A 25,505-nucleotide genomic window follows, 5' to 3' on the forward strand; every position below is an offset into this window, starting at 1 on the left:
CTGTGCTGGAGTTTTTAGCATTAGTTACATTTGGAGCTACATTTTTCTTACCTCCCTCTAATGCTCTTCAACATGTTTATAAATCATCTCTCCTATACTTGTATTTATAATTTATATTTAATTCTCAGGCATTGTCTCAAACACCAGCCCTGATTTAAATTCTCCGAGTAGTGATTTCTTCTTCTTAGCTTTGGTCTCTTGTGGTTACTAGAAACAGTAGCCTGTGCCATGTGGCGTTCACTCTCCTTGTCATGATCTCATTTAGGCCGCTACTGTGGCACCTCCATGCCCCATCCCATCACTTCCTTCAGCCATGCTCTGACGCTGAGGTTCGTCTCTGATTCTCGAGTGAATTCCGAAGGTTTCCATGCCACATATGCTGCATCATCATCCGGTAAGATAAGGTAGCCAATGGTGCTACCAGATTAAGGGAAACGTGGTAGACAGCCTTGGTTTGTTATTTGGGACTGTTACACCTTCAGAATTGGGAGCTAGTTTCCTGAGATCACCTCTCTGACTAACCTTACTGTCTTCCAATTTAGATTCACCTACTTGTTATAAATTCTAGCAGTAGTAAACTCTGTACCACATCTTCCTTGTCCCTTCATCTACTGACGGACGCTTGGGGTATTTCCATACCTTGGCTCTTCTGCCTCATGCTGCTAATAGTGAGCTCTGGAAGGAGGGAGAATTGGTTGGGATGATCTTGGAACAATCAGCGGTCTCCTTCATGACGCGTCTGTTAAGGCAGCCCCTGACCGACAGTGTCCATTGGCATCTCTTATGAATGGACAGCACTGTTCTCCCATCTCCCTGGCCTCCCCGCTGGGCTCAGGCAGGTCTGGGTGTTGTCACCTGTGGCAGGATGGATGGTGGCATGTAGGCAGGAGGCGAGAGAGAAGCCACCCAGCGCCGGCTCTGCCAGACGGAGCTGTGCTGTTGGTCAGCTGCCGGCTCCTCGTTATTAGCAGTTAAAAGCACAGGACACCTGGAATTTCTGTGTCTGCATTTCGGTGTTCTCTGGAGAGGGAAAAGCTGGAATACTGCCTTCAGTTTGAGGCTAGCGTCGAAAATCATCCTGAGCAGAAATACTGAGCGGTTGTGGGATTAAAATATGTCTTTTATTACATAAAGTTATAGTTCATGGCAAGAAAAGGCTTTTAGAAGAGAAACTACAGAGGTTCCTTCTGACCTACCATATCCTGTGGCTTACAGTTTTCAGTCTTCAGAATCTTTTCCTGATGATATATGACATGGATTTTTTTTTTTTTAATTGGAAAAGGAAATAGGATATCTTGCTGCTGCTAACAGCTCCTCCCGTGTTCTTTCTCCTTCATCTTACTGTATCTTGCATTCGGTCTTTGCTCTGGCACTCACTTTGTTTCTTTTTTCTTCCAGCTTGTGGTGGAACCTTCCACATGGCTGAAGGCATCTTCAACAGCCCTGGCTACCCGGAAGTTTATCCCTCTAATGTGGAATGTGTCTGGAACATTGTCAGTTCCCCTGGCAACCAGCTCCAGCTGTCTTTTATGTAAATCCTTTTTTTTTTTTATGGTGTATTGTTTCAGTGTGAATGAGTCTGCAGGAAGGAAGCACGGTTACTAATAGAATGGACAACTAACAGCATGTGTGTCCAAGCAACTGTTAGAGAACCTGGTGGGAACTTTAGGAAGTCTGTTTCCAAATTTCCTCTGTTTAGTCATAGTTTGGGTTATAAATGGCATTAAAATTCTCTTGAGAATGGTTCTAGAGCCCTGCCTAACATTATGAGGAAGATATGCCTAGGCTCTTTGCATTAATTTGTGGAATGTTTATTTTCAGAGAACAGTAACTGTATCTTTTTTTGAACTAGACACATTTAGAGTCTTCCAGAGAAATACGAACATTCTTTCTTCCAGCAGAAATCCCCATCACGATGAAGCCTTCCTTTCCCCTATACCCCAATCCACCTTACCTTCTGCTCTACCTCCAGAACAATGATTCTGGAAGTTTTCAGGAGCTTAATGGTTGGTTTGTAAAATCACTGGTATGTTCCTAATTGAACTGTAAGACCTTTTGAATATGGACTATGGATATGGAATCAGTAGTAGAATCCTGCCACATTCAGAGTGGTCTAGAATAAATATTAACAACAATAATGTGTTTTTCGAGAAGTAGGTAGTGAAAAGCACATGGTAAGTGACATGAGTCTTTTTGATGAGTCAGTGGAGAGGTCCCCTGTGATATACTGTACTGGTGCAAGACACTTAACGAATATGGAGTTAAATGATTTTGGTATTTAAATTGCCATTTTAAATTAAAAGTCACTTATTATATCATATCACATATTATTGGGCATCATTTTGGATTCTAATTCTGTTTTTGAAGAAATAGAATACATAACTTACCTTTGAGACAAGAGGGTTATTTTGAGGACACCGGCCTTATTCAAAAAAGTCTTGCTCTTCTCCTAGACATGCCATTCTGTGCATCAAGAAAGGATTTTATTTTTATTTATTTATTTAAGAAAGGATTTTAAAAAATGCAAGAACAGTCCCATTCGTGGACCCCGTGCAAACATCTGAAGTCGCTTTTTTTCAGTCCATCAATCAGACAGTGCCTCTTCAGGGTGCAAGTGGTATTGTGTTAACACAAAGACACCCTCTGAGTGCCTGGAAGGCAATGCAAGGTTAAGCTGCCACATGAGAAAGAAGTTTCTGTTCATTTTTGTCTTAACTAGAAGCTTAAAGTTCTGTATGGGAAGAAATCTATCTATCTATATATATATATAAGTTTCACCTGATATATATGTCTTCTTTTATCCAATAAGTATTTTTAAGCCCCTACTGTGTGCTCACATAGTCAGCACACGTGACTCCCAGGCCGGATGCTTTATATATAATGATAATATGAATGAATAAAACAGGATTATTGTTCTTACGACAAAGTTCAAAGTCCTTCAGGTGGCTTACGAGGACTCCTAACTGCCAAATAACAAGGCTTCTTTCTTGGTCTTTTTCTAGTCTCTACCACATTTACATTGTTGACTAATTTGATGTTCAGTGAGTGACAGGAACCGAGCCAGGTACAGGGAATGTTTAAGACAGACATCCCATTTGTTGACGAGTTACTAATAAATTAATGCCAAGAAGCTATTTATTTAAAACCTAGAGATTCATTCCATCTATAGGGGATAATCATATACATGTAAGGGCCACCATTAGAGTTTAGGATATCAGATGTAAAATGCATAGCACAAGGTTGATGCATACCAGATGGTCAGTGAATGTTAAATTACCTCACCCTGCCGTTTCTAAAATACCTTGTGTGGCAGTTCACGGTTAAATCCAAATGGATGATGCTGAGCTCTTTCTAGAAGATAGGAGATAAACACAAAAAGCTAGTTTCGTTCATTTTACTGTTTAACGGACACTAAATCCTAATTATCATATAGACAAATCTTAACGACTCAGCTTTTTCCTTTCTTGTCCATAAGAAGTTAATTTTGATTATTTTGTGTTACTTGCTTGATTTTTATTTTTAAAATAAATTTTGTAGAATGCAAGATGTTCCTCTTTATGTAGAGGATAATGAGAAGGGGTTTATGGCAAGGCCTGTGAGTTATTTCTGCCCTGGTCTAAACTGTATCCAGATGGGTGCTTGGAAACATGCCCCTGGGTTGTGTGAGGAGCATATGGAATACGTCAAGTTCAAAACCATGGGGTTTGAATTGTGGACACTGTGGTGAAATTGAGTAAGGAGAAAAACTGGAGAAATTATGATTGAATCTGTAACAAAAAGGAGGGGGGAGAAATAGAATCTAAAAAGGAGTTTTTTGTAAAATAGATATTTAAAGGGATTAACAGAAAATATATTTTATGCTTGCAGAGTGCTTTTCGAAAGTGATTGATCTTGGTTCAAGAATCAAAATGAGATAATGAGAAACAGTGATTGTACTATTTTTGTTCCCCATCATATTTTTACTAAGAGATCTCAGCCAAAGTATTTGGAAAGAGGGTAGATTTGCTTATAAAATGTACTGGCCTAAAACAAAGACTTCCAAGAAAACAATAAGCTTTTCAGAAAGTTTAATTTGATTCTTGTAAGTATCATCCTACCCTCGTTTTTTAATAAAATGTCTTTTCTGTGATTTGGCACTGGTTTATACCAGTGCAGTACTCAAACAGAAAAGACCTTCACTTAGTAATCTTCTGGACCATTGGACTGAACTTAAATGTACATACTGATCATATGGGATCTTGCTAAAATCTACATTCTGATTTAATTGGTTGGTGGGTCTTGATTCTTCATTTAAAAAAGCTCTCAGGCCGTGTTGATGCTGCTGGACCACGTATTGTACTTTTGAGCAGAAAGATTTAGATTTGATTTCATGTAAATCACCCGCGGAGGCAAATGATCTCCCTTTCTTCCCTTCCTACTTTCTGAGAAACAAAACCAAACCAAAACAAAGCAATTTCAGCATATCTCACCTTATTGATAATGTTATGGATAATGAAACCAAGATTGAATTTAAGTGCTAAACGTGGCAGTCATCCTAAATATGGATTCATAACAATTGCTTGCCAGAAGTGATTGTCGATAGAAACTTTGTATTATAAAGAGTAAATTGTCAAGGAAGACAATGGGGGGTAAGAACAAATGTGTGGTCTGCTTAGAAAAATCTGGAGGATTTTTCCTGATTTCTTCTGCTACTAAGTTTCTGATCATAGCTTGCTGCTAAAGCTGTGTCTAGACTATCGATACAGACAATCTATATTGTAGTAACTCACCTTGTTGGGATCATGAGAGCCACAGACTCACTGTTTGGCTAGAGACCTACCAAAGCTAGTATCTGGCTCGAGAAGCAATGGTAGAGCAAGTATGACTTGTTTGTTCCAGCCCTATGCTTGGCAGTGAATGCTTGGAAGTGTGCCTGATACATTCGTCCCATAGAGGGGCTTGAGGTGCCCAGAACCTCCAGACTGGTGGTCTGTCATCCTAATTCATTAGCTGAGACAGAGCCTCAGGAGAGCACTCTACTTACTTATCATGTGAAATCACAATGTTGAGCATTGACTGAAAAATACACTCAGTAGAGAAGTTAAGTTTTCTCTTCTCGAGACTTCCCCCCCCCCCCCCTTTCTGACATTTTCTTCTCTATGGTCTTTCTAGGTCATTCTTTCTCCTTTTTATCTTGTCTTGCCTCTTCTCAGCGAAAACTCCCTCCAATTACTTCTGGAAAAGGAATAGTTTGCATATGCTTTCTCTATGTTTCTTTTTTTAACCATTACATTATTGTTTCTTTAAAAATTAATTTTAAATTAATAAAATGTTACAGGGCAGCAAAAGTCCCCCTTACTTGTTCAACACAGAGTTAACCTGTATCTTGAATTGCACGTGTATCACTTCCATAAATGTTTTTATCATTTTACTATATATACTATATGTGTATAATATGGATAACATCTATATCTATACACCTCCATGTACACTACATAGTATTGCTTTTTGTTTTGTGTTTTATGTAAATGGAATCATACTTATGGATTGGATGGGAATTACATTGAATTTATACATTAATTTTTAGAAGGATCTTTATTGACTCTTCATATTCTTGAATTTGGAATATCTCTGCATTTATTTTGGTCCTCTTTTATGTCCTTTGTTAAACTTTCACATTTTTTAAATAGAGGTCTTATAGCTAGACACCTTTTTTCGGTTGTTGCTGTTGGAAAATGGCATCCATTTATGTGACCTGGCCACCTTACCAAAAATAATACCCCCTTAAATTATTTTTTCCTCTGATCACTACCTCATTTTATGTCTACTTATTTATTATCTATCTTTCCTTCTTGAATAGAAGATCCTGAAAGGGAGGAACATTCTCTATGTTCTGCATTGTCCAACCCCCATGACAGTGTCGGGCAATATAGAAGAGAGTAAAAATTGTTTGTTGAGTAAACGTTGACTAAGTTGCAGTTTCTAAATTTTTGTTTGCAGGTTTAGGGAAACCCGATTTATTTTTGCATATCTTATCCAGCAGCCATTGTATTCTCTAGAATGACAAAGATGTTTTTCTCTTTTCTACTGCTGTATCTTTAGTGCCTAGAAGGGGACCTGACACATTAAAGTGCACAATAAATATTTGTCAATGAATGAACCCTCCTGAATATTAATTTACAGCTCTTCTTTCCAGTCCTTACAATCTTTCCCTCTTTTTCTTGTCTTGTTTCCCTGGAAAATGCTTCACTGTAATGTGAAACAAAGTGATGAGAGCAGGCTCCCTGTGTTGTTTTTGATTCAAAGGAAATGCTTTAAAATTTTTACCTCTAAGTATATTTGCTGTAGGTGTTTTGTAGGCATTTCTCATCCCATTAAGAAAATTTCCTTCTATTCCTAATTTTCTAAGAGTATTTACGATGAGTGGGTGTTGAGTTTTATCAAATGCTTTTTCTGCAATTGTCATTGATTTTCTCTTAGTGTATTTTGCATCTATCTTTTTCTGTTAGTTGTGTGTACAAGTGCGTGTGTGTGTTGAATTTTCTTATTGATCTTCTGTTCTTAAAGCTTTGTTAGTACAACTTGATTAGATTTTACAAATTTATGGATCCATTTTGCTTATATTTTATTCAGGATTTTTCATATATATTGTTAAGTTAGGTTGACCTACACTTTTTCTTTCTTTGACATTCTTTGACTGGCTTTGCTGTCAAGATTATGCTAACCTCAACATGCTGGAGACTCACCCTCTTTTCTACTTTTTGTTGCAGTTTGCATAAGATTGAAGTTGGGCTACTGATTCATTGAAGCTTTGGTAGAGTTCCCCTATGAAATCATCTGGGCTCATATTTTGGTTTTGTTTTGTCTGTGCACAACTTTAAATACTGATTTTTGTTTGATTTAATGGATTTTTTAAGGTTTTTCATTTCTTTCTTCAACCCCAAGTATATTATTATATTTTTATAGAAAACTAAGAGTTCAAATTTATGGCATAAGGTTTTTAAGGGATATCATTAAAATTTAAAAAAAACTTAATGTATCTGAAATTAAGTCCTTTTCTTATTAGTTATATTGCTCATTTAAGCTTTCTTTTATTACTGATCAGTTTTATCAGAAGTTTATACTTTATTAGTCTTGTCAAAGTAATAGCTTTTGATATTTTTATCTTTTCTAGTACTTTCTACATTTCTATTTCATTAATTTCAGATGTTTTGTTGTTTCTTTACTTCCCTTTTGTTTTTTTCTGCTTTGATTTTTTAACTTTTAAGATTAGACACCTAGCTCATTTTTCTTAATATTTGTTCTTTTCTTTTATAAACATTTAAAGCTATTAATTTCCCTCTAAATATTGCTTTGACTGTACTTTATTTAATACGGTTTTTAAGGATTTTATTTATTTATTTATTTATTTATTTATTTATTTATTCATTTATTTATTTATCAGAGAAAGAAAAAGAGAGAGAGTGCACCCACAAACAGGGGAAGCAGTAGGCAGAGGGACAAGCAGGCTTCCCACGGAGCAGGGAGCCCGATGCAGGACTCGATCCCAGGACCCTGGGATCAGGACCTGAACTGAAAGCAGATGCTTAACTGACTGAGCCACGCAAGCTTCCTACTCTATAAATTTTAATACACAATGTTTTTACTCTCATTCAGTCCTAAATATAGTCTAATTTCCATTTTGATTTCTTATTTAACACATGGTTTATATAGAAAGACATTTTGGTTCCAAATTATGGGACATTTTGTTATCTCTTTGTTACTCTATTCTAATTTTATTCTATAGTGGTCAGAGAACATGGTTTTTAATAGTTTTAATATTTTCTGAGACTTAATTTGTGGCCAACAACATCTATACATTTTTAGACATGTTAATGGGAACATGAAAAGAATAATTGTAGAGAATTTGTAAATTCAAATTACTGGGAGTTATAGAAAGCTTTGTTGTTGCTGTTATTGTAATTCACCATCTTGTGGAAATCACAAAAATCATCTGTTTTAGTCCTTAGTGTGTTTGAAAAATAATTCTATAGTCAGAAACTGCTCCTTTAAAAGTTACTAATTTATTTTTAGCAACCAAATCGTATAGCCTATTGTTAGTCTCAGATCTGTGCATCATTTGACACTCATCATCACTCTGTATCACCCTCTGTTTCATTTTCTCTCTTGGCTTTTATGACATGACATTGAACTTGTTTTTCGTCCTTTTTTTCACACTTACTCCTGTGTTTGCTGTTTCCCCTTCCTCTTAATATACTCAAAATGCAGGTGTTCCCCTAAGCTTCTGCTGTCATCTCTTCTCTCATTCTCTTTCTATTAATTATCTCCCACGTGTTCATTTCTAAACCCCCAGTCTAGCCATGCTTTCAGCTTTTATCATATACACACAGATGATTTCCAAGTATAGCCCCAGCATATCTTCTGAAGTCCAAACTACATATTAGCTCCAACAGATAGTTCCACCTTGGTAATACACCATTATGTTAGATTCAGCGTATCTAAAAACAAAAATAGATTTTTCTGCTGTCCCCAGTTACTATATTGTTATATTATATTGCCATTATATGTTACTGCAGAGTAATTTTCTCAAGCAGATCTGTGGTGATCTAATTTTACCACTTAAAATTCAAACTTTTTTTAATATGGTAAAAGATATATAACATAAAAAATAGCATTTTACCTATTTTTATGTACACAATTCAGTGGCATTACATACATTTACAATTCTGGGCAACCATCACTACTATCCTTTTCTTTATTTCTCTTGGGTAGTTATCTTGGAGAGGAACTTCTAGGCCATTAATTGGATGTGTATTACATTTCATAAGAAACTGCCAAATAATTATTCAAACAGAAATATATGAGACTTCTAATGTGCTTGCTAACCTTTGATCTTGTCAGTCTTTTTCATTTTAGCCATTCTGATGGGTATGAAATGATAACTTACAGTGATATTTAATTTACACTGTTCTGATGCCTAATGACACAGAGTACTTTGGACATTCTCACTGGCTATTCACTCAATTTCTTTTAAGAGTCTGTCCAGACCTTTTGTCATTATTAACTTGGTTATTTGTTTCTTCGTAGTTTATTTGTAGGATTTCCTTTCATATTTCAGATACGAGTCCCTCGTTAGATATATGCTTTGTAATTATCTCTTCTTCTCCCCCTTCACAGTCTGTAACTTGCCTATTCATTTTCTTAGTCATGTCTTTAATGAGGAGAAGTTTTAATTTTTTATGAAGTTGAATTTATTAATTTTTTTAATCTTATGGTTAATGCCTTTTGCATTCAATCTAAGAAATATTTGCCTTCCCCAAGGTTGTAAAGACATTCTCTGTTTTCTTCTAGGAGCTTTATGTTTCTGGATCTTATGTTTACATCTATAAGGAATATTAAATTATTTTCTATGTATGGAGAGAGGCAGAGGTTGAGGGTTTTTTTTCCCCTCCATAAGGATATTCAGTTACTGAAGCACCATCTGTTAGAATGATTTTATTTTCCCCATTGAATTGTCTTGGCAGTGTGGATTGGGTTGTATTGACTGTATATTTATATATCCAAGTTTATAAAACACTAAGGCCAAGTTCTGAAAGCATTCATTTAGCACCTACATGTTCCACACTCTATATGTTACTAGTGATAATCATGAAATAGATATTATTTACTATCTTTCAATCCCCCATGTCATCATAACTGCAGAATATAATACAAGTTGAATAGGCCACATTTCTAAATACTAGCCTGTGTAATTACAAATCCCATATTTATTCTGCCTTTTCAGAAATGAAGTACAGATACCTTTGATTGGCACTTAAGCTCTGGCAAAATTAGCCCATCATACTGCTTCAGCTAGGTCTTCTCATGTTTTCCTAAAGGTACCCAGTGTTCTAACCAAACTAGACCTCCCACAGATTTCTAAATATGCCCCACCTGTGTATGTGTGTGTGTGTGTGTGTGTGCTTTTACTGACATGCATTTTCAGCTCACCCTTTCTGCCTTAAACCCAGTTGATGTTTATATTTCCATCTCAAAAAAAATCTCTCCATCAAGCTAGCACTGAGCCTCACAATCAGATATGATACCTCTGCCTCAAAATCTTATAACACTTTTAGATCTGAGGGCACTTAAGATATTATGCCTTATAAGATATATTTTTTTCCTATATTCTAGAATGCCCCATCTTTCCCCCTAGAAAGAAAACTCCTCAAAGGCAGTGAATGAATTGTCTTTGTAGTTCTTTAATAGGCATTTCAACAAATTTGACTGAAAGAAATATTCTGAGTTGGCTCAAAGATATTGTAGTGAAAGCTAAAGAAAGTTTTATAAAGAACAGTTTAACCCAGCAAATGTTTCAGGATAATCCCAAAGCTTATTCTATCAATTTAATCTTTCTAAACTCTTTTTTTCCCCCCCAAATTAGAACTTTCCAGTTGGAGGAGTCTCGGGACTGTAGCAGAGATTTTGTGGAGGTCCGTGAAGGAAATGCCACCGGTCCCTTGGTGGGGCGATACTGTGGAAATGTCCTCCCCCTCAATTATTCATCCATTGTTGGACATATCCTGTGGATCCGATTTGTCTCAGATGGCTCAGGCAGTGGCACAGGCTTCCAAGCCACATTTACTAAAAGTAAGTTGCTTCTTTTTTATTGATGTCTTCCAGAAGACATCTTATGAACTAGAAAGGATAACAAATTTCTTAGTAACACACAAAGTTAAGAATAATCCTGAACTCTGTTCTCTTAATTTTATTGTATTTGTGGAATTACTTGATTTTGAAATTTATTATAAAAACTAAATTATATATGAATGGCCCACTAAGAGCAAGGGAGAGCATTCTCAATGACTCTAGTATTCTCTTTAAGCCCTAGTTTCTACCTAATGTTATATTAAACTTTTTGTATGATATTTTTTAGAGGCTTCTGATGCATTGTAACTCAGGTTTAGTATATTGATATCAACTGTATTTCATTTGTTCTCATCAACTCTATATTCTTCAAATTCAAAACATTTAGTATTATTTTAGGGTCAAATTAAGTGCTCAGATATAACAGGGTTTTCTTCTAATAGAATAAAACATGAAATATTTTTATTTTCTAACTTGACTTTTCCATAACTAGCTATTCTTCATGTGGTTCCAATATGTCAATTTCCCTTATAAAATTTTAAAAAACATGTCCCATTCTTTTGTAAAAAAAAAAAAGTAAAATAGGTAAAAATTAGAGAAGGAGCCTGGTAATACCCCTTCGTATGTCCTCAAGTCCCCTGGGGGCTGGGAACCCCTTTTCACATGGGAAGTTATCTCTTTTCACACCATGCAACCTTCTTAGGAGATGGAATTCCATTCACAAAATCACTGTTCTCCAAGGAATTAATAGATAGTACAGAAACCAAAAGGGAAGCAATATTTCTTTCAGTGTTCAGAATAGAAATCACAGTCAATTAAAAGTCTATCCTTTTCAACACCCCTTGCCTTTTGTTTCTTTCAAAGAATCAAAGTTTCTTGATTAAAGAGCTGTTCTAAGTACATCTGATTTACTACTCTGTTTTTCCTCCTAGTATTTGGCAATGATAATATTGTGGGAACTCATGGGAAAGTTGCTTCTCCCTTATGGCCTGGACGTTACCCCCACAACTCCAATTACCAATGGATAGTAAATGTGAATGCATCTCAAGTTATCCATGGTAGAATCTTGGAGATAGACATTGAAGCAGCACCTAACTGCTATTATGACAAATTAAGGGTGAGTTTCTAACTACAATCAGTGTTTATAAATTTTGGTGAATTTCTATTTGCAAAAATAAACCCAAGTTACTGTCTATTCACGCATTTGTAAATCACACGAAATGGTCTTCCCTAAATCATGATTGCCCTGTCTAGGTTACTGATGAAAAGGTAATTCTGGTATTATATTTATTATCTTTGGATTCTATATCTAAGTTTGTTTTAGCATTGTTGTAATTTACCTGTTGGGCTTTGTCTATGCACATGTGTGTATCTTAAATATTTATTAAGTATTTATTCTACCTTATATCCCATTTTCTTGTGTATTCTTATGTTACAGTGTTAAAAGTTTGAAGGATCATTTTAAAATAAATGAATAAATAATTGTGGTGGTTATTGCCATCCAGACATTGGTCGTTGCATCAATTTCAGAAACACTATCACATTCTTTTTTTTTTTTAGCCTTATTCAGGTATATTTGACAAATAAGTATTGTGTATATATATATATATATATATATATATATATAAGATGTACAACTTGATGTTGCAATATATGTATCCATTGTGAAATAATCACCACAATCAAGCTAATTAATATATCTGCCACCTTGCATGGTTATCATTTGAAGTGTGTGTGTGTGTGTGTGTGTGTGTGTGTGTGTGTGTGGTGTGTGTGTGGTAAAAATAGTTAAGATATACCCTCTTAGCAAATTTCAAGTATATAATACAGAAAGTATTACATATTACAGTATTAGCTATAGTCACATTGCTGCACATTAGTGCTCCAGAATTACTCATCGTGCATCACTGAAACTTTGTAACCTTGACCAACATCTCCCTATTTCCCTCTCTCCCCATCCCCGGCAACCATCATTCTACTTTCTCCTTCTATGAGTTCAACAATTTTATCAGATTCTCAAAAGGCAGGATTCTGTCGTATTCATCTTGGGTCTACAGTGCCTCACATAGAATTAAGTACCTAATAGATGCTCAGTATGTGTGGAAATCATTATTATATGGAGTGAAAAACTTAGCTTATATAGTAACTTCAGTAGAGAAATTTATAACAATTATAATGAACTTGTTCCAAATTATTTAGAAGATAAAGGAAGGGATAGGAAGTGTGGTTGGATAGCATTCATCCACATGTGCTGAAAAAAAATGTGCTCCATGCTATGTGTTTGTAATGATCAAAATGTGTCTCTGAATACGTAATTTAATATTTTAGACCAAATGAGTAAAATTTATTGAGTGCTTTGAATGTGTGTTGATCCCTTGCAAGCTGTAATTTTGTTGTCATTAATTCTGCTTTCAGTTATCTGTCCACTTTAATTAAACCTTTCCTCTTTCTTCTTGTTTTCTCCCTTTCTTTCTAATTCCTTCCCTTGAGGCTCCAAAGCATTCAGTAAGATCTACTGTTGTGGAACCATCTCGGTTCCTACTTTCCCACCCCCAAATTTTACTGTAAATCAAATAACGAACTATATCACACAGAGCTTGTGTATTAACACAATTCTGCAGCAAAGATAAAATTATTTTAAAACACCTTAAATTTTTTGTAATCATATTTTATGTTTAATGGTGCTTCCTCTTTGGACTGATACATAAAATGTTTACTTATTTTTTCCTATTATGATGAAATTATAATAACATAAAGCAACCTTTCAGTTTTCTTTTTTATGAAGAAAAATAGAGGTAGTTCCCTAAATTCAGTGCTCTATTATCAGTTTTTCTTTCTTTCTTTTTTTTCTTTTACATGCAGATTTATGATGGCCTTGGTGTTCATTCCCGTCTAATTGGAACTTATTGTGGTACCCAGACCGCAACTTTTAGCTCCTCTAGAAATTCTTTGACATTTCAGTTTTCTTCCGATTCTTCAGTCACAGGGAAAGGATTCTTTCTGGAGTGGTTTGCCGTGAATGTCTCTGTTGGACCTTTACCTACTATTGCTACAGGTGTGTTTGGTAATAAACAAAATTCTGCTTAGGGGCTGATATGTTTGGGCTAGTCGTTCAAATGGTCTTACCATAACAGAAGCCAAATACATAAATGACTAAGAAAAGTAAGTACAGCCCTAAAGCCCTTCCTCCATATGTTCAGGTGTTCTCTTAATTTCATAAATACTGCATTTTTTAAAAACTGTACATTTGCTTTTTAAAAATACTGGTTTCCCATTATATGTTTTTATTTTAATTAAGGGTTTGATATCCATGAGGCATTCTATTTATAATTTTTCTTTCTTCCTTCCTTCCTTCCTTCCTTCCTTCCTTCCTTCCTTCCTTTCTTTCTTTCTTTTAGATAGAGAGGGCACACCAGGGGGTTGGAAGGGCAGAGGGAGAGGGAGAATCTTAAACAGGCTCCACACTCAGTGCTGAGCCCAATATACTCAGCATGGAGTCAGATGCAGGGCTGGATCTCATGACCCTGACATCATGACCTGAGCCGAAATCAAGAGTCAGACGTTTAACCGACTGAGCCACCCAGATGCTCCTGCTTATCATTTCTAGAGATCCTTTTAGATATCTCTGAAAATTTGATTTGTAAATACTGTGCATGCTCACACACATACAACATTATGAATCAACTAGTAGGGAGAAGTAGCTGTGTTTTCTCTATATTTTATTTTAAATGTACTTTTAGAAATGCTTCACTTTCTCCTTAGTTGGTTGCAAACCTTCATGTTTCATGTAAAATTAGCCTAATTGTTAAAGTTCTATTTTACTATGTTTAAGACCTCCTTAATCCCCTCAGGAAGCAGTGTTTGGGGAGACTAATTTTTCCTTAATAATTTGTTTAAACAATTTTGAATGGCTTTTATGGGGTGACATAGAAGTTTGACAGACATTTCTTGGAGGATATTGTCAGTCCTTGGTATACAGTTGACCCTTGAACAACACAGGTTTAAAACTGCATGGGATTAAAAAAATCCACTTATATGAGAATTTTTTTCAATAAACACAGTCGTCCAGGGCTGTAAATGTGTTTTCTCTTTCTGGTGATTTTCTTAGCATTTTCTTTTCTCTAGCTTACTTTATTGTAAGAATACAGCATATAATACACATAACATACAAAATATGTGTTAATTGACTATGTCATCAGTAAAACTTCTGGTCAACAGTAGGCTATTAGTAATTAAGTTCTTGGGCAGTCAAAAGTTACATGGATTTTTGGGGTGCCTGGCTGGCTCAGTTGGTAGAGTACATAGCTCTTAATCTCAGGGCCATGAGCTCAAGTCCACATTGGGCATGTAGCGTACTTAAAAAAAAGTTACATGGTTGGCACACCTAAACCCCTCACCCGCAATCAACTATACCTGATTGAGACACGTTATCATAGGTTCTCATTGAAGAATATTCAAACTTTGAACTTGTTCTAAGACTACACAAATCCTAAAAGATTAGAGTCTATTTTTTTCTAGCTTCTTGGGAATTTGTATTGGCAGAGAAAAATGTTAAAGGTATAATTCATACTTGTTTTTATTTAATGCCCCTAGAGTATTCTGTTCTGAGATGTTATTTTCACCTCCCTTACAAGATGCTACCATAACATTGAATATGAGTTTCTTTCCTAAAATATTAACCTACTTATCTAAGAGCAAAGAACCATCAACAAGATTGCCAAATGTAATTTAGAGCTATCCATTTAATTCTGGAAATCTCTCGTAAGTAAACTTGAGCTAAGCTTTTTTTGTATCCACAAATCTCAAGTTAGAAAAGGAATCACTTATTCATGCAAAATATTATATAAACAAATATAATTTAGTACTCAAAAAATGAAAAATTCTTTTCTCATACTTATGCTCTGTAATTATATGATTTAAGTGGATAAGCAAATATAGTATCATAAATCTCATTTTCCTCAATCAAGAACAGGGGAAAAGAAGGGGTGCCTGGGTGGCTCAGTCGTTAAGCATCTGCCTTCGGCTCAGGTCATGATCCCAGGGTCCTGGGATCGAGCCCCACATTGGGCTCCCTGCTCTGTAGGAAGCCTGCTTCTCTCTCTCCCACTCCCTCTGCTTGTGTTCCCTCTCTTGCTGTGTCTCTCTCTGTCAAATAAATAAATAAAATCTTAAAAAAAAAAAACAGGGGAAAAGTAAAGTGAAAGGTAAGAGAATTTTATAATTTACTAGGTATCTAGAACATTCTGAGTCATTAAAACTAAAAAAACAACATTTTAAAATGTATTAATATATTGAACATTGTACCATCAGCATTTCTTACACATACATAGGTTTAGTTTAATTCAATAAACATTTATTGAGGATTTGTTATAGATGTACCAAGATGACTAAGTAAAGAAACAAAGATATGATCTCAACACTCCAGGAGCTTAAAAATAATTGGGAAAAACAAAGTATTCATATGTCTGTTAAATAACAATATAGTAATTAAATTATTTAATGACAAAGCAGGTGGTACAGGCAGAAGAAAAGCAAGCAAAGGAAACTGAGCTTAATGTGACCTAGGATCATCTGAAGGGAAATAAACCTGTCAAGTAGGAAAACGTTAGTTGGCATACCAGTCAGAACATGTTCAGTTATGCTGCAGTAACAAACAATTCCAAACTCTGAGTTGCTGAAAAATAATAGTTTCTTTCTGGTTTGTGCTAAACATCCCTTTTAGATTAACTAGGTGCCTTGTCATCAGTATCATTCCATAACACAGGATCTGACTTTGTCTGGGGCATTGACTGTGATCATGGCAGGAGGACAGAGAGCCCTGGCACATCTCAGTGTAAAAGTGCTCATCTTAAAAGTGACACAAGTCATTTTGCTCGTAAGTCATTGGCTCAAACTGGTCAAATGACCTCATTCAACCACAAAAGTATCAGGATGTGTAATTTCACCACATGTTTGGAAATGAGGATAAATGAATATTTGATCAAAAAGACTAATGACCCATAGTTAGTGCGACAACTGCCTTTTATAAATTCAAGATAAGAAATATTTCACATAGAGGAAAATCTTAACATTTGAAGACACTGAGTAATAGTCAGCCTTTCACTTGAAAATTGCTCTCATTTGTCTCTTTTTTCTTTACTTCTGTAGCCTATGTAGTAATAGGATAAAGGAATTAGGATGTAGTCCTATAAAATTTTACACTCACTTCCTGGTGGTCCTAGTAAGATTCGAACATGTACTGATATAAAAGTAATAAACCTCTGGAATGGTGGAGTAAGGATCTCTGAAAATCCATTCCTGTGTAAAAACAATGAGAACATTGTCAAAATCAACTTTTGAGAACTCTGGAAATTAATCAAAACTTGCTACAGTCTAAAGAGTGTTTATTCAAGCATGATGGCCAAATCTCAGTGAAAGAGTCAACTTTCTGGCATCTTAATTCTCCCTATTTCCATCTCTCCCCTTGCCTCAGCTTTGTAGTTGCCTTTCAGTATCCTCACAAGTATGGTAGCTGTGAAAACCAGCAGCCTAGGAACTATTAGAAGGGGTAGAACAGGTTTGGAGCTATAGAAAACACCCTATTTCCTAGGAATTAACATAATCTGACCTATCTGGCAACTTCCTAGGAGAGCTGCATTCTCAGGACTTGTCTTCATTTGACCTGCCTCAGAGGTTGCTCAGTGCCAATAGCCCTATCCCCAGTGTGTTTGTGGAAAACAATCAGTGGCAATTGTTTAACATCACAATTGCATGTGGCAGTGATACCAGCTGCAGCTAACAAGAGACTGAATAAAACTGTAAAAGGAAAAACCTGGGGAATGAGATATTCATAGGGAGCTTTGGAAAACTCTGACATACATCTGGGAAACTAGAAAGCCACACACATGTGCAGGGCTGTACCCATGTCCAAGAAAAGACACAAGAAAGCCCTAAACTCTTACCTCTATATGATCTTGAGGATCTGTGTAAGCAGGAAACAAAGTCTAAGGCAGAGTTGTAAACTGCCTGCTAGAGCCTTAAAGACATATTCCAACACACACAGATTTTGAATTTGCTATTATAAATACGTTAAAAAGTTAAAAGGAACCATGTCTAAAGAATTAAAGGAAAATATGGGAATAATGTATCACCAAATAGAAAATATCAATAAAGTGATAGAAATTATTAAAAGAAAAAAACCCAACCAATTAGAAATTCTAGAATTGAAATGTATCATAATTGGAAAAAAAAAAAAATCCCTGGGGAAGCTCAAGGACAGCTTTGAGCAGGCAGAAGAAAGAATCAGTGAACTTGAAGATAGATCAATTGAGATTAGCCTGTCTGCTAGAAAGCAAGAAAAAGACTGAAAAAACTGTACAGAACCTCAGAAACTATCAGTTATACTAACATATGTACAATGAGAATCCCAGAAGAAGAGGGAGAGAAAGCGGAACAAAGAATATTTGAAGAAATAGTGTCCAAATATTGATAAAAAAATATTAATCTACACATCCAATCTCCAACATCCAAGAAGTTCAGTAAATTCCAAATAGGATAAACTCACTGAGATCCACATCTAGACACATCACAAAATATCAAAGCTGGAGAAAAAGTGATCGTCCTCAAAAGACCAAGAGAAAGTGACCTATCAAAGAAAAGGAGTCCTCAATGAGATTACTACCTCCCTTCTCATCAGAGACCGTGAAGGCCAGAAGTCAGTGTAATGACATATTCAAAGTGCTGAAATAAAAAGACTGTTGATTAAAAATCCTTATCTAGGGTGCCTGGGTGGCTCAGTTGGTTAGGCAACTGCCTTCGGCTCGGGTCATGATCCCGGAGTCCCGGGATCGAGTCCCACATCGGGCTCCCTGCTCAGCGGGGAGTCTGCTTCTCACTCTGACCCTCTTCCCTCTCGTGCTCTCTGTCTCGCATTCTCTCTCTCAAATAAATAAATAAATAAAATCTTTAATAAAAAAAAAATCCTTATCTAGCAAATTTATCCTCCAAACTAAGGAGAAATTAAAACACTCCCAGATAAATTGAAAATTCAGAGAATTTATTGCTAGCAGATCTACTATACAAGAAATTCTAGTGGGAGGTCTTCAGGCTGAAATGAAAGTACTATAGCGTGTTTTCACTACTACTAAACAGTAAAGTAATGCCGTAAGTAAATATGAAGATGTTATAAATGTACTTTTGTTTGTAGATCTTTTCTTCTGTCTGATTCAAAGACATCAAGCAATGACTATAAAACTATGTTGATGGGTTTGTAATGTTTAAATATATAATTTTTATGATAATAATAGCATCAAAGGATGGGAGGGTTGGAATGGAATCATATTTGAGCAAAGTTTTGTATACTATTCAAACTACTAAATTAATATTAATCCAAACTACACTGATTCAAATTAAAAGGCTAATTGTAATCCTGAGACAACCACTGAGAAAATAACTTAAAAAATATATAGTAAAAAGAAGAATGAGTGAATTAAAGTGGTATACTAGAAAACATATATTTAACACTCACTAGGACGGTTATAATCAATAAGACAAACAATAACAAGTGTTGGCAAGGATGTGGAGAAATTGGAACCCTGTGTATTGCTGGTAAAAATATAAAAAGGTATAACCATTTTGGAAAACAGTTTAGCAGTTGCTCAAAAATGGAAACACAGGGTGCCTGGGTGACTCAGTTGGTTAAGCAACTGCCTTTGGCTCAGGTCATGATCCTGGAGTCCCAGGATCGAGTCCCACATCGGGCTCCCTGCTCAGCAGGGAGTCTGCTTCTCCCTCTGACCCTCTTCCCTCTCGTGCTCTCTATCTCCCATTCTCTCTCTCTCAAATAAATAAATAAAATCTTTAAAAAAAAATGGAAACACAGGGTGACCATATGATCCAGCAATTAAATTCCTAGTCGTATACCTAATGGCATTAAAACATATGTCCACACAAAAATTTATACACCGAATGTCCATAGAGGCATTATTCAGAATAGTGAAAAAGCAGAAACAACCCAAATGTCAAACAGCTGATAAAATTTAGTGCGGTATATCCACACAGTGGTGTACTAGTCAGCCTTAAAAAAGGAAATGAGCGAATGAAGGGAAATGAAGGAAATACTGATGTGATGCCTGCTGCAATACGAATGAACTTTAAAACATGATGCTAAGTGAATGAAGCTCACCACAAAAGCTAATCACATATTGTATGAATATATATACATGAAATGTCAAGAACAGGCAAATCCATAGAGAGAGTCAGAAAGCCAATTAGTGGTTCCCATGGACTGCTAGAGTGGAAAACAGGCAAGCTATCAGTGTTAATGGGTTTGAAGTGTCTTTTGGAATGGTGAAAGTGCTCTAAAATGATCAGTGATGGTTACAGAACTTTGTGAATATACTAAAACCCACTGAATTGTATATTTTAAAAGGGTAAGTTTTATGAGATCTACAGAATAGTTCAATAAAGCTAATTTTAAACAAACTGAGTCAGAAATAAAAGCTGTTGTTATACATTTTACCAAATTGAAAACTATTTCATGGTTGCCCAGATATAAATTACATGGTGAATAGCTATGCTGAAAAAATGAAGATTGAAGTCCAGAGGAAACATAAATAATAGTAACAAAGAATCATAATAGGGTCTTCTACATGAACTAACTTCATGCTCAACAAAACAGACACTAATCAATAAATGGGCTGTGTGACAAAACTATGGTGAGAAAAGCAGAATAAAGTGTGTTTTTCCCCACACAAAAAAATCAATTAAGGGAAATCACAGCTGGGTGAGTCAGCAGGTTTAAGAAAATCTTTCTAGATTTCTTTGAGAACCCTGTTTTAATTGGTTGTTTCCCCTAGGTTCAGGGCCGCCACTTTAAAATGAACGTGCTACATTCTCTCCCGTGGGAGGTATTTCATAGGTGGTATTTTTTCTTCAACAGGTGCTTGTGGTGGCTTCCTGAGGACAGGAGATGCGCCAGTCTTTCTCTTCTCCCCAGGGTGGCCCGAAAGCTACAGTAACAATGTTGACTGCATGTGGCTTATTCAGGCTCCAGATTCTACTGTGGAACTCAACATCCTTTCCCTGGACATCGAAGCTCACAGAACTTGTGACTATGACAACCTTGTGATAAAAGATGGTGAGAAACATTTAAACAAAACAAAAAGGCCAAGTTTCAGCCCTAACACATATTTAGTTACATTCAATTATGATAATACTTGTTCGCTGTCTCCATCCGTTTTATACGGAAGTTCCCAGATACCATGGTCAGTGAAGGCACCCAGTACCAGAGTTGGCTACAATCTCTAAAGAATGTAAGGATAGTATTAAATGTTCTGTAACAAACGAATGCACATACTATGTCAGGGACAGCATTACATTCCTAAGAAAAAGCCCTACCTTTAGCTTAAGTAGGAAGTAATGGTCTGAGTTTCCAGGTGGTGCTGCTTTCTTGATGAAAGGTCTTGGAGATAAATTTTGATATTTTAGACCTATGGCTTTCAGATCCAAGTGTGAAAAAGTTGCAAATAATTGCAATATATTCCATTCTCTTTGTCTACTGAATTTTTGGGTAGAATAGGCAGAATTAAGGGCTAACATTTTTCATCTTTTCTTCTATGCACAGGTGTGGTGTTGCAATGCGATTAGTGGCATAATACTAAGATGCAACATGTACAAAATTGTGCTTCACAATTCACATGGCTGGAGAAGAGGAAAGCCCCATCCTCTGATCAGTGTTTCTCACATTGTGGTCCTCAGACCCGGCCCCCGCAGAATCAGTGTTACCAGGGAACTTGTTAGAAATGCAAATCTTTCAGCCACACCCCAGACCTACTAAAGTAGAAACTCTCCGGATGGGTCCTAGATCTGTGATTTAAAAAACCTTCCAGGCGGGCCGTGTTTAGGGTGAGGAAAGTAAGGCAGAATTGTGCAAACTGCAGGGTCAGATTCTACCTTGGTTTAAAATTTTGGTATTTTGTCCATTTTACATTAAATTTTAATTTTTAAAATATTGCACTAAAATATTATTTATCTTGATTTCTAAGGTCTTTGGCCCCTCCCTGAATGTTGCCCGTGATGCGAGTACTTCACTTGCCTGACCCTTGTCCCTGCCTCCAGATGATACTGATAGTCTCTAAAGTTTGAGAACCACTACCCACCATGATAAAGACATTAAGACCTCACATGCCTACCTAGACAACAGGGAACATAACTAGGGAAGTGTTAAACTGGAGAACAGCGTTAAAGGAGCAGCTGCTAAGAAGGCAGGCTTAGCTTCCTGTCTTCTAAGAGATATGAAAGATACAGAATTTTCTATGAATTTCCCAATTGTTAGATTTTGGAAATTAATGAAAAATGCTTCAGAGCATATTGTGGACCAAACATGTGTTTGCTTTTTGCCCAGAGGTTACTCGTATGCAAGTTCTTATCTCCCTCATCCCCTCAACCCTAGACTCTCATGAAGTACAGTTAGGAAATGGCAGAAGTGCTTTATTTTCCTTTTGTTGAGGCTGGGCACAAAGACTCAAATCAAACATACAAATGAGATAAGATGATAAATCTTCACTTTTCCCCTTTTTCCTATCAACCATCAGCTATTAGCACATTGCCCAGAGAAATTATCATCTTTTCTCACATCAAGGCATTCCTGTGGATGTTAAAATTTAAAACTTTTCATGTAATGAAATGAGTGTGTCCTTGCACACATATTCTGAGTGTTCAAGTAGAATCAAGTAGAAACTTTAAAAAAATATCTTCAGTAGGTAACTCCAGTAATGAAGTAAATTATGGTTACTCTTTTAACATTCACTTTCTATTGAGTTGCTTTTTGTTTCACCAATAGTTTTTCTTAGAAGCCTGAAGCCTGAGAGTTGTTTTCTTCTTCTTCTGTGTGACCTTGCACAAAATACTAAATGTCTCCAAGTCTGTTTTATTGTTTGTGAAAGAGAGACCAATATCTACTTCTTGGAATTGTTATATCAGGGAACATAATACATGCAAAATTCCCAGCAAAAGTCCTGGCATTTTATAGATGTGGAATTCAGAATTGTTTAATTTAGATTTCCATTTACTTTGCTAGAGATATTTTTAAAATAGGTTTCATCATAAATTTTATAGACTGGAAGTGTTCCTACTGAGACATAGAGCTTGGGAGCTCAGCAAATTGACTTATATGCCAAAACAATGACAGTGTTTTAAATTGGAGTGTGACCTATCGAAAGAAATTTTTATTCACAACAGGAGTAGGTACTGAATAGGCTCATTAGTTCCTCATATGTTTCTTTACTCATTCAAGAAGTAGCTATTGAGTGCCGACTGTAGCGGTTGGTGGGTATTTTGTTCATTTGCAGTGTTTAGTCTACATTTAGAATGAAATTTCAAGTCCCACTCCAATTGTTCGTTTTTCATTCAGACAGGGTTTTTTTTTTTTTTTTGCTTCTGAGTAGCAGTGGCATATCACATTCTGAAGCAAATATCTAAAGCCATTGACCACAAGCAATAATACTTAGAGGCCACTTGTGCCACTGACCAGTCATCACAGGCCTTCAGCCTGTGGCTGTTGGCCCCAAGCGGGCTGTGGACTTTCCTGGGCCACCCCAGAGAGGGCCCTGCACCTTCCTGGGAGACCTGAGGCACTCTGTCACCTGCTTACTCATTTTTTTGACAGGATTGTGATGGTTCAAGACTGAATCCATTTTTTCCAGACCACGTACCAACAAATTTTACATACCTAAGATTCCCCCTAATTGAGGTTCTGTGAAACTACATTGGCCCTAGGGAAAAAAAAAAAGAAAAGAAAAAGGGGGGGAAGGCAAAAAAATACTTTTGTCAAAAACCAGTAATCCTTCTATTACTTATAGATATAAAATGTACTTCCTTTGTGATCCTAGAGAAATCTAATAGCATAGTTTGAGCATCTGGAGTTATTTAGCGAGGGTTTTAAATCCCTGTTGACTTCTATAGTCTGTGCCCTTGGGCAAATTATATATCTTTCCTAAGACTGTTTCCTTACAAAATTGAGATAATAAAAATACCTACCTAATAGTGTTATTGTGAAGATACAGTTTGATATTACATGTAAAGCACTCAAAGTAGTAATAGTAATTGCTTGATAAATGTCAGCTATTGGTAATCTTGGCCTCGGTTTCCACATCTCTAAAATGAGGGGTCTCGAGTAGAAAGAGAATCACCAGACTACCCTGTAGCCCTGGTTCTTTACATTTGATTTTCCCCTCTCTTTAAAAATCAGGTTCATCCCTGCCACAATCCATATGGTAAAGTTGTAGAAGGTTCTAGAAATACCTCAGTATTTACTATGGATACTGGGGGGAGAAACAAACCATCAGATGGTTATTGGGTTATCTACCAACTCATCAGTTAGGCAACCAATAAGTAATTATTTAGAGATAAGCATTGTTTCATCAGACAGTCTGAGGTGAAGTTTAGAAAAGAAATAAAAATCAGTAGACCCTACCCCGTCTCACTGAGAGAGAAAATATGCACCTATGATATAAATACCAATGTACAATAAACTTCAACATTTTGTGATATAGACAGAGAATAAGTCAACAGAAACAATTTGGGGCAAAATGTGTAGCAAAATATCCCAGTGAAAATAGCCAGTGCAAAAGGAGTTACAGAGAGAAACTTTTGAATTGTAAAAAACACAAAAATTTCCAGAGGCCAGAAACCCTGCAAAGAATACCTTTCAAGCATCTCCTTCATATAGCTATGCCATTGAATTTGTAATCCCAGACAATACCCTGTTTTCTGAAGTAATTAATAATGAGTGAGTTTTAGACGGTAATCAATGTCAAAGGGATTCATTTTGCTGGTTGCGTTAAAGGGGCAAATTTCCTCATGTCTCCTATTCTGTTTTTTGGTTTTTATAAGCTTGAAGTTTATTAATTATTTTCCTTAGAGGGAGAAGAAAACCATGTATTTTCCCAGCCAAGGAATCCAAATATTTTATAATTTCCTTTGCTCTACTCTGGCTTTGATTGTGGCTTTGTTCCAAGTTGCTTATATCCAAGAGTAGTAAAAAGGAAAAAGAACCATGAGGTGACCCAGTTGTCCTTTGCTTCTCTCCCTGGAGGGCACACTTGCTGAAACTGTCTTTTTTCATCCTCCACACAGTGGACATAAATATGTTCTTTTAATAGCAAAAGGAATAAACCACATCAAACAAATGGAAAGTTTAAAAAACCCACAAAAACATAGTCACAACTAAAAAACCCTCTGGAGCTGAAGAGAGGGTCATATAAACATAGCACACCTCTTGGCAAATGGCTTTACAACATTAGTGTAGGATCTGAGGCTGAAGTTCTCTTTTAGATACTTGACCTTCAGCAATCAGAGTGATTTAGCTGAGTCTCTAACATACATGTCAGCACTGCTCCTCCATAATTTCCCAACCTCCATGTACCCTGATTTTGAGTTTTAGTGCCAGGGAAAACTGTCACCCAGTTTTTAAAAAGACAGTGGGAACTGTCAAAGGAGATTTTAACATAAAAGGTAAAGCAAAAGGTAGGCAGCAGGATTAGGAGCTGGAGCCAGAATGATGTAACTCCTGGAGTGTCCTTTTATTTGAGAACCTCATGATCTCCTAGGATGGGTGATGTTCTGAGAAAAATGTGTGAGCTGCTTTGTCTGGGTTGCAAAGGATGGTGGAGGAGATTCTGAAGACACCGCATTCTGCTGCTGACATTTCCTTTCTTTGGCGTAGGAGACAGTAACCTGGCCCCGCAGCTTGCAGTTCTCTGTGGCAGAGAGATCCCTGGACCCATCCGGTCCACTGGAGAGTACATGTTCATCCGGCTTACCTCGGACTTCAGTATAACTGGAGCGGGCTTCAATGCATCCTTTCACAAAAGTAATATGCTCGTTTTTTTTATGTCATGTCATGTCATCTCACCTCATCA

General features: G+C 36.3%; 1 protein-coding gene across 1 annotated transcript in view; it reads left to right on the forward strand.

The window, feature by feature from the left end:
* The window catches only part of CUBN (cubilin), a 265,132-nt gene that overhangs the window by 150,415 nt on the left and 89,212 nt on the right, over positions 1-25,505 (forward strand). The window contains exons 35-41 of the mRNA XM_027595548.2: positions 266-394; positions 1,399-1,531; positions 10,403-10,608; positions 11,538-11,722; positions 13,468-13,660; positions 20,525-20,722; positions 25,310-25,456. Coding sequence (XP_027451349.2) covers positions 266-394; positions 1,399-1,531; positions 10,403-10,608; positions 11,538-11,722; positions 13,468-13,660; positions 20,525-20,722; positions 25,310-25,456 — 1,191 coding nt within the window. The remainder of the gene's footprint in view (positions 1-265; positions 395-1,398; positions 1,532-10,402; positions 10,609-11,537; positions 11,723-13,467; positions 13,661-20,524; positions 20,723-25,309; positions 25,457-25,505) is intronic.

Source organism: Zalophus californianus, chromosome 9 (genome assembly GCF_009762305.2).
Source record: "Zalophus californianus isolate mZalCal1 chromosome 9, mZalCal1.pri.v2, whole genome shotgun sequence".
Classification (NCBI taxonomy): Eukaryota; Metazoa; Chordata; class Mammalia; order Carnivora; family Otariidae; genus Zalophus; species Zalophus californianus.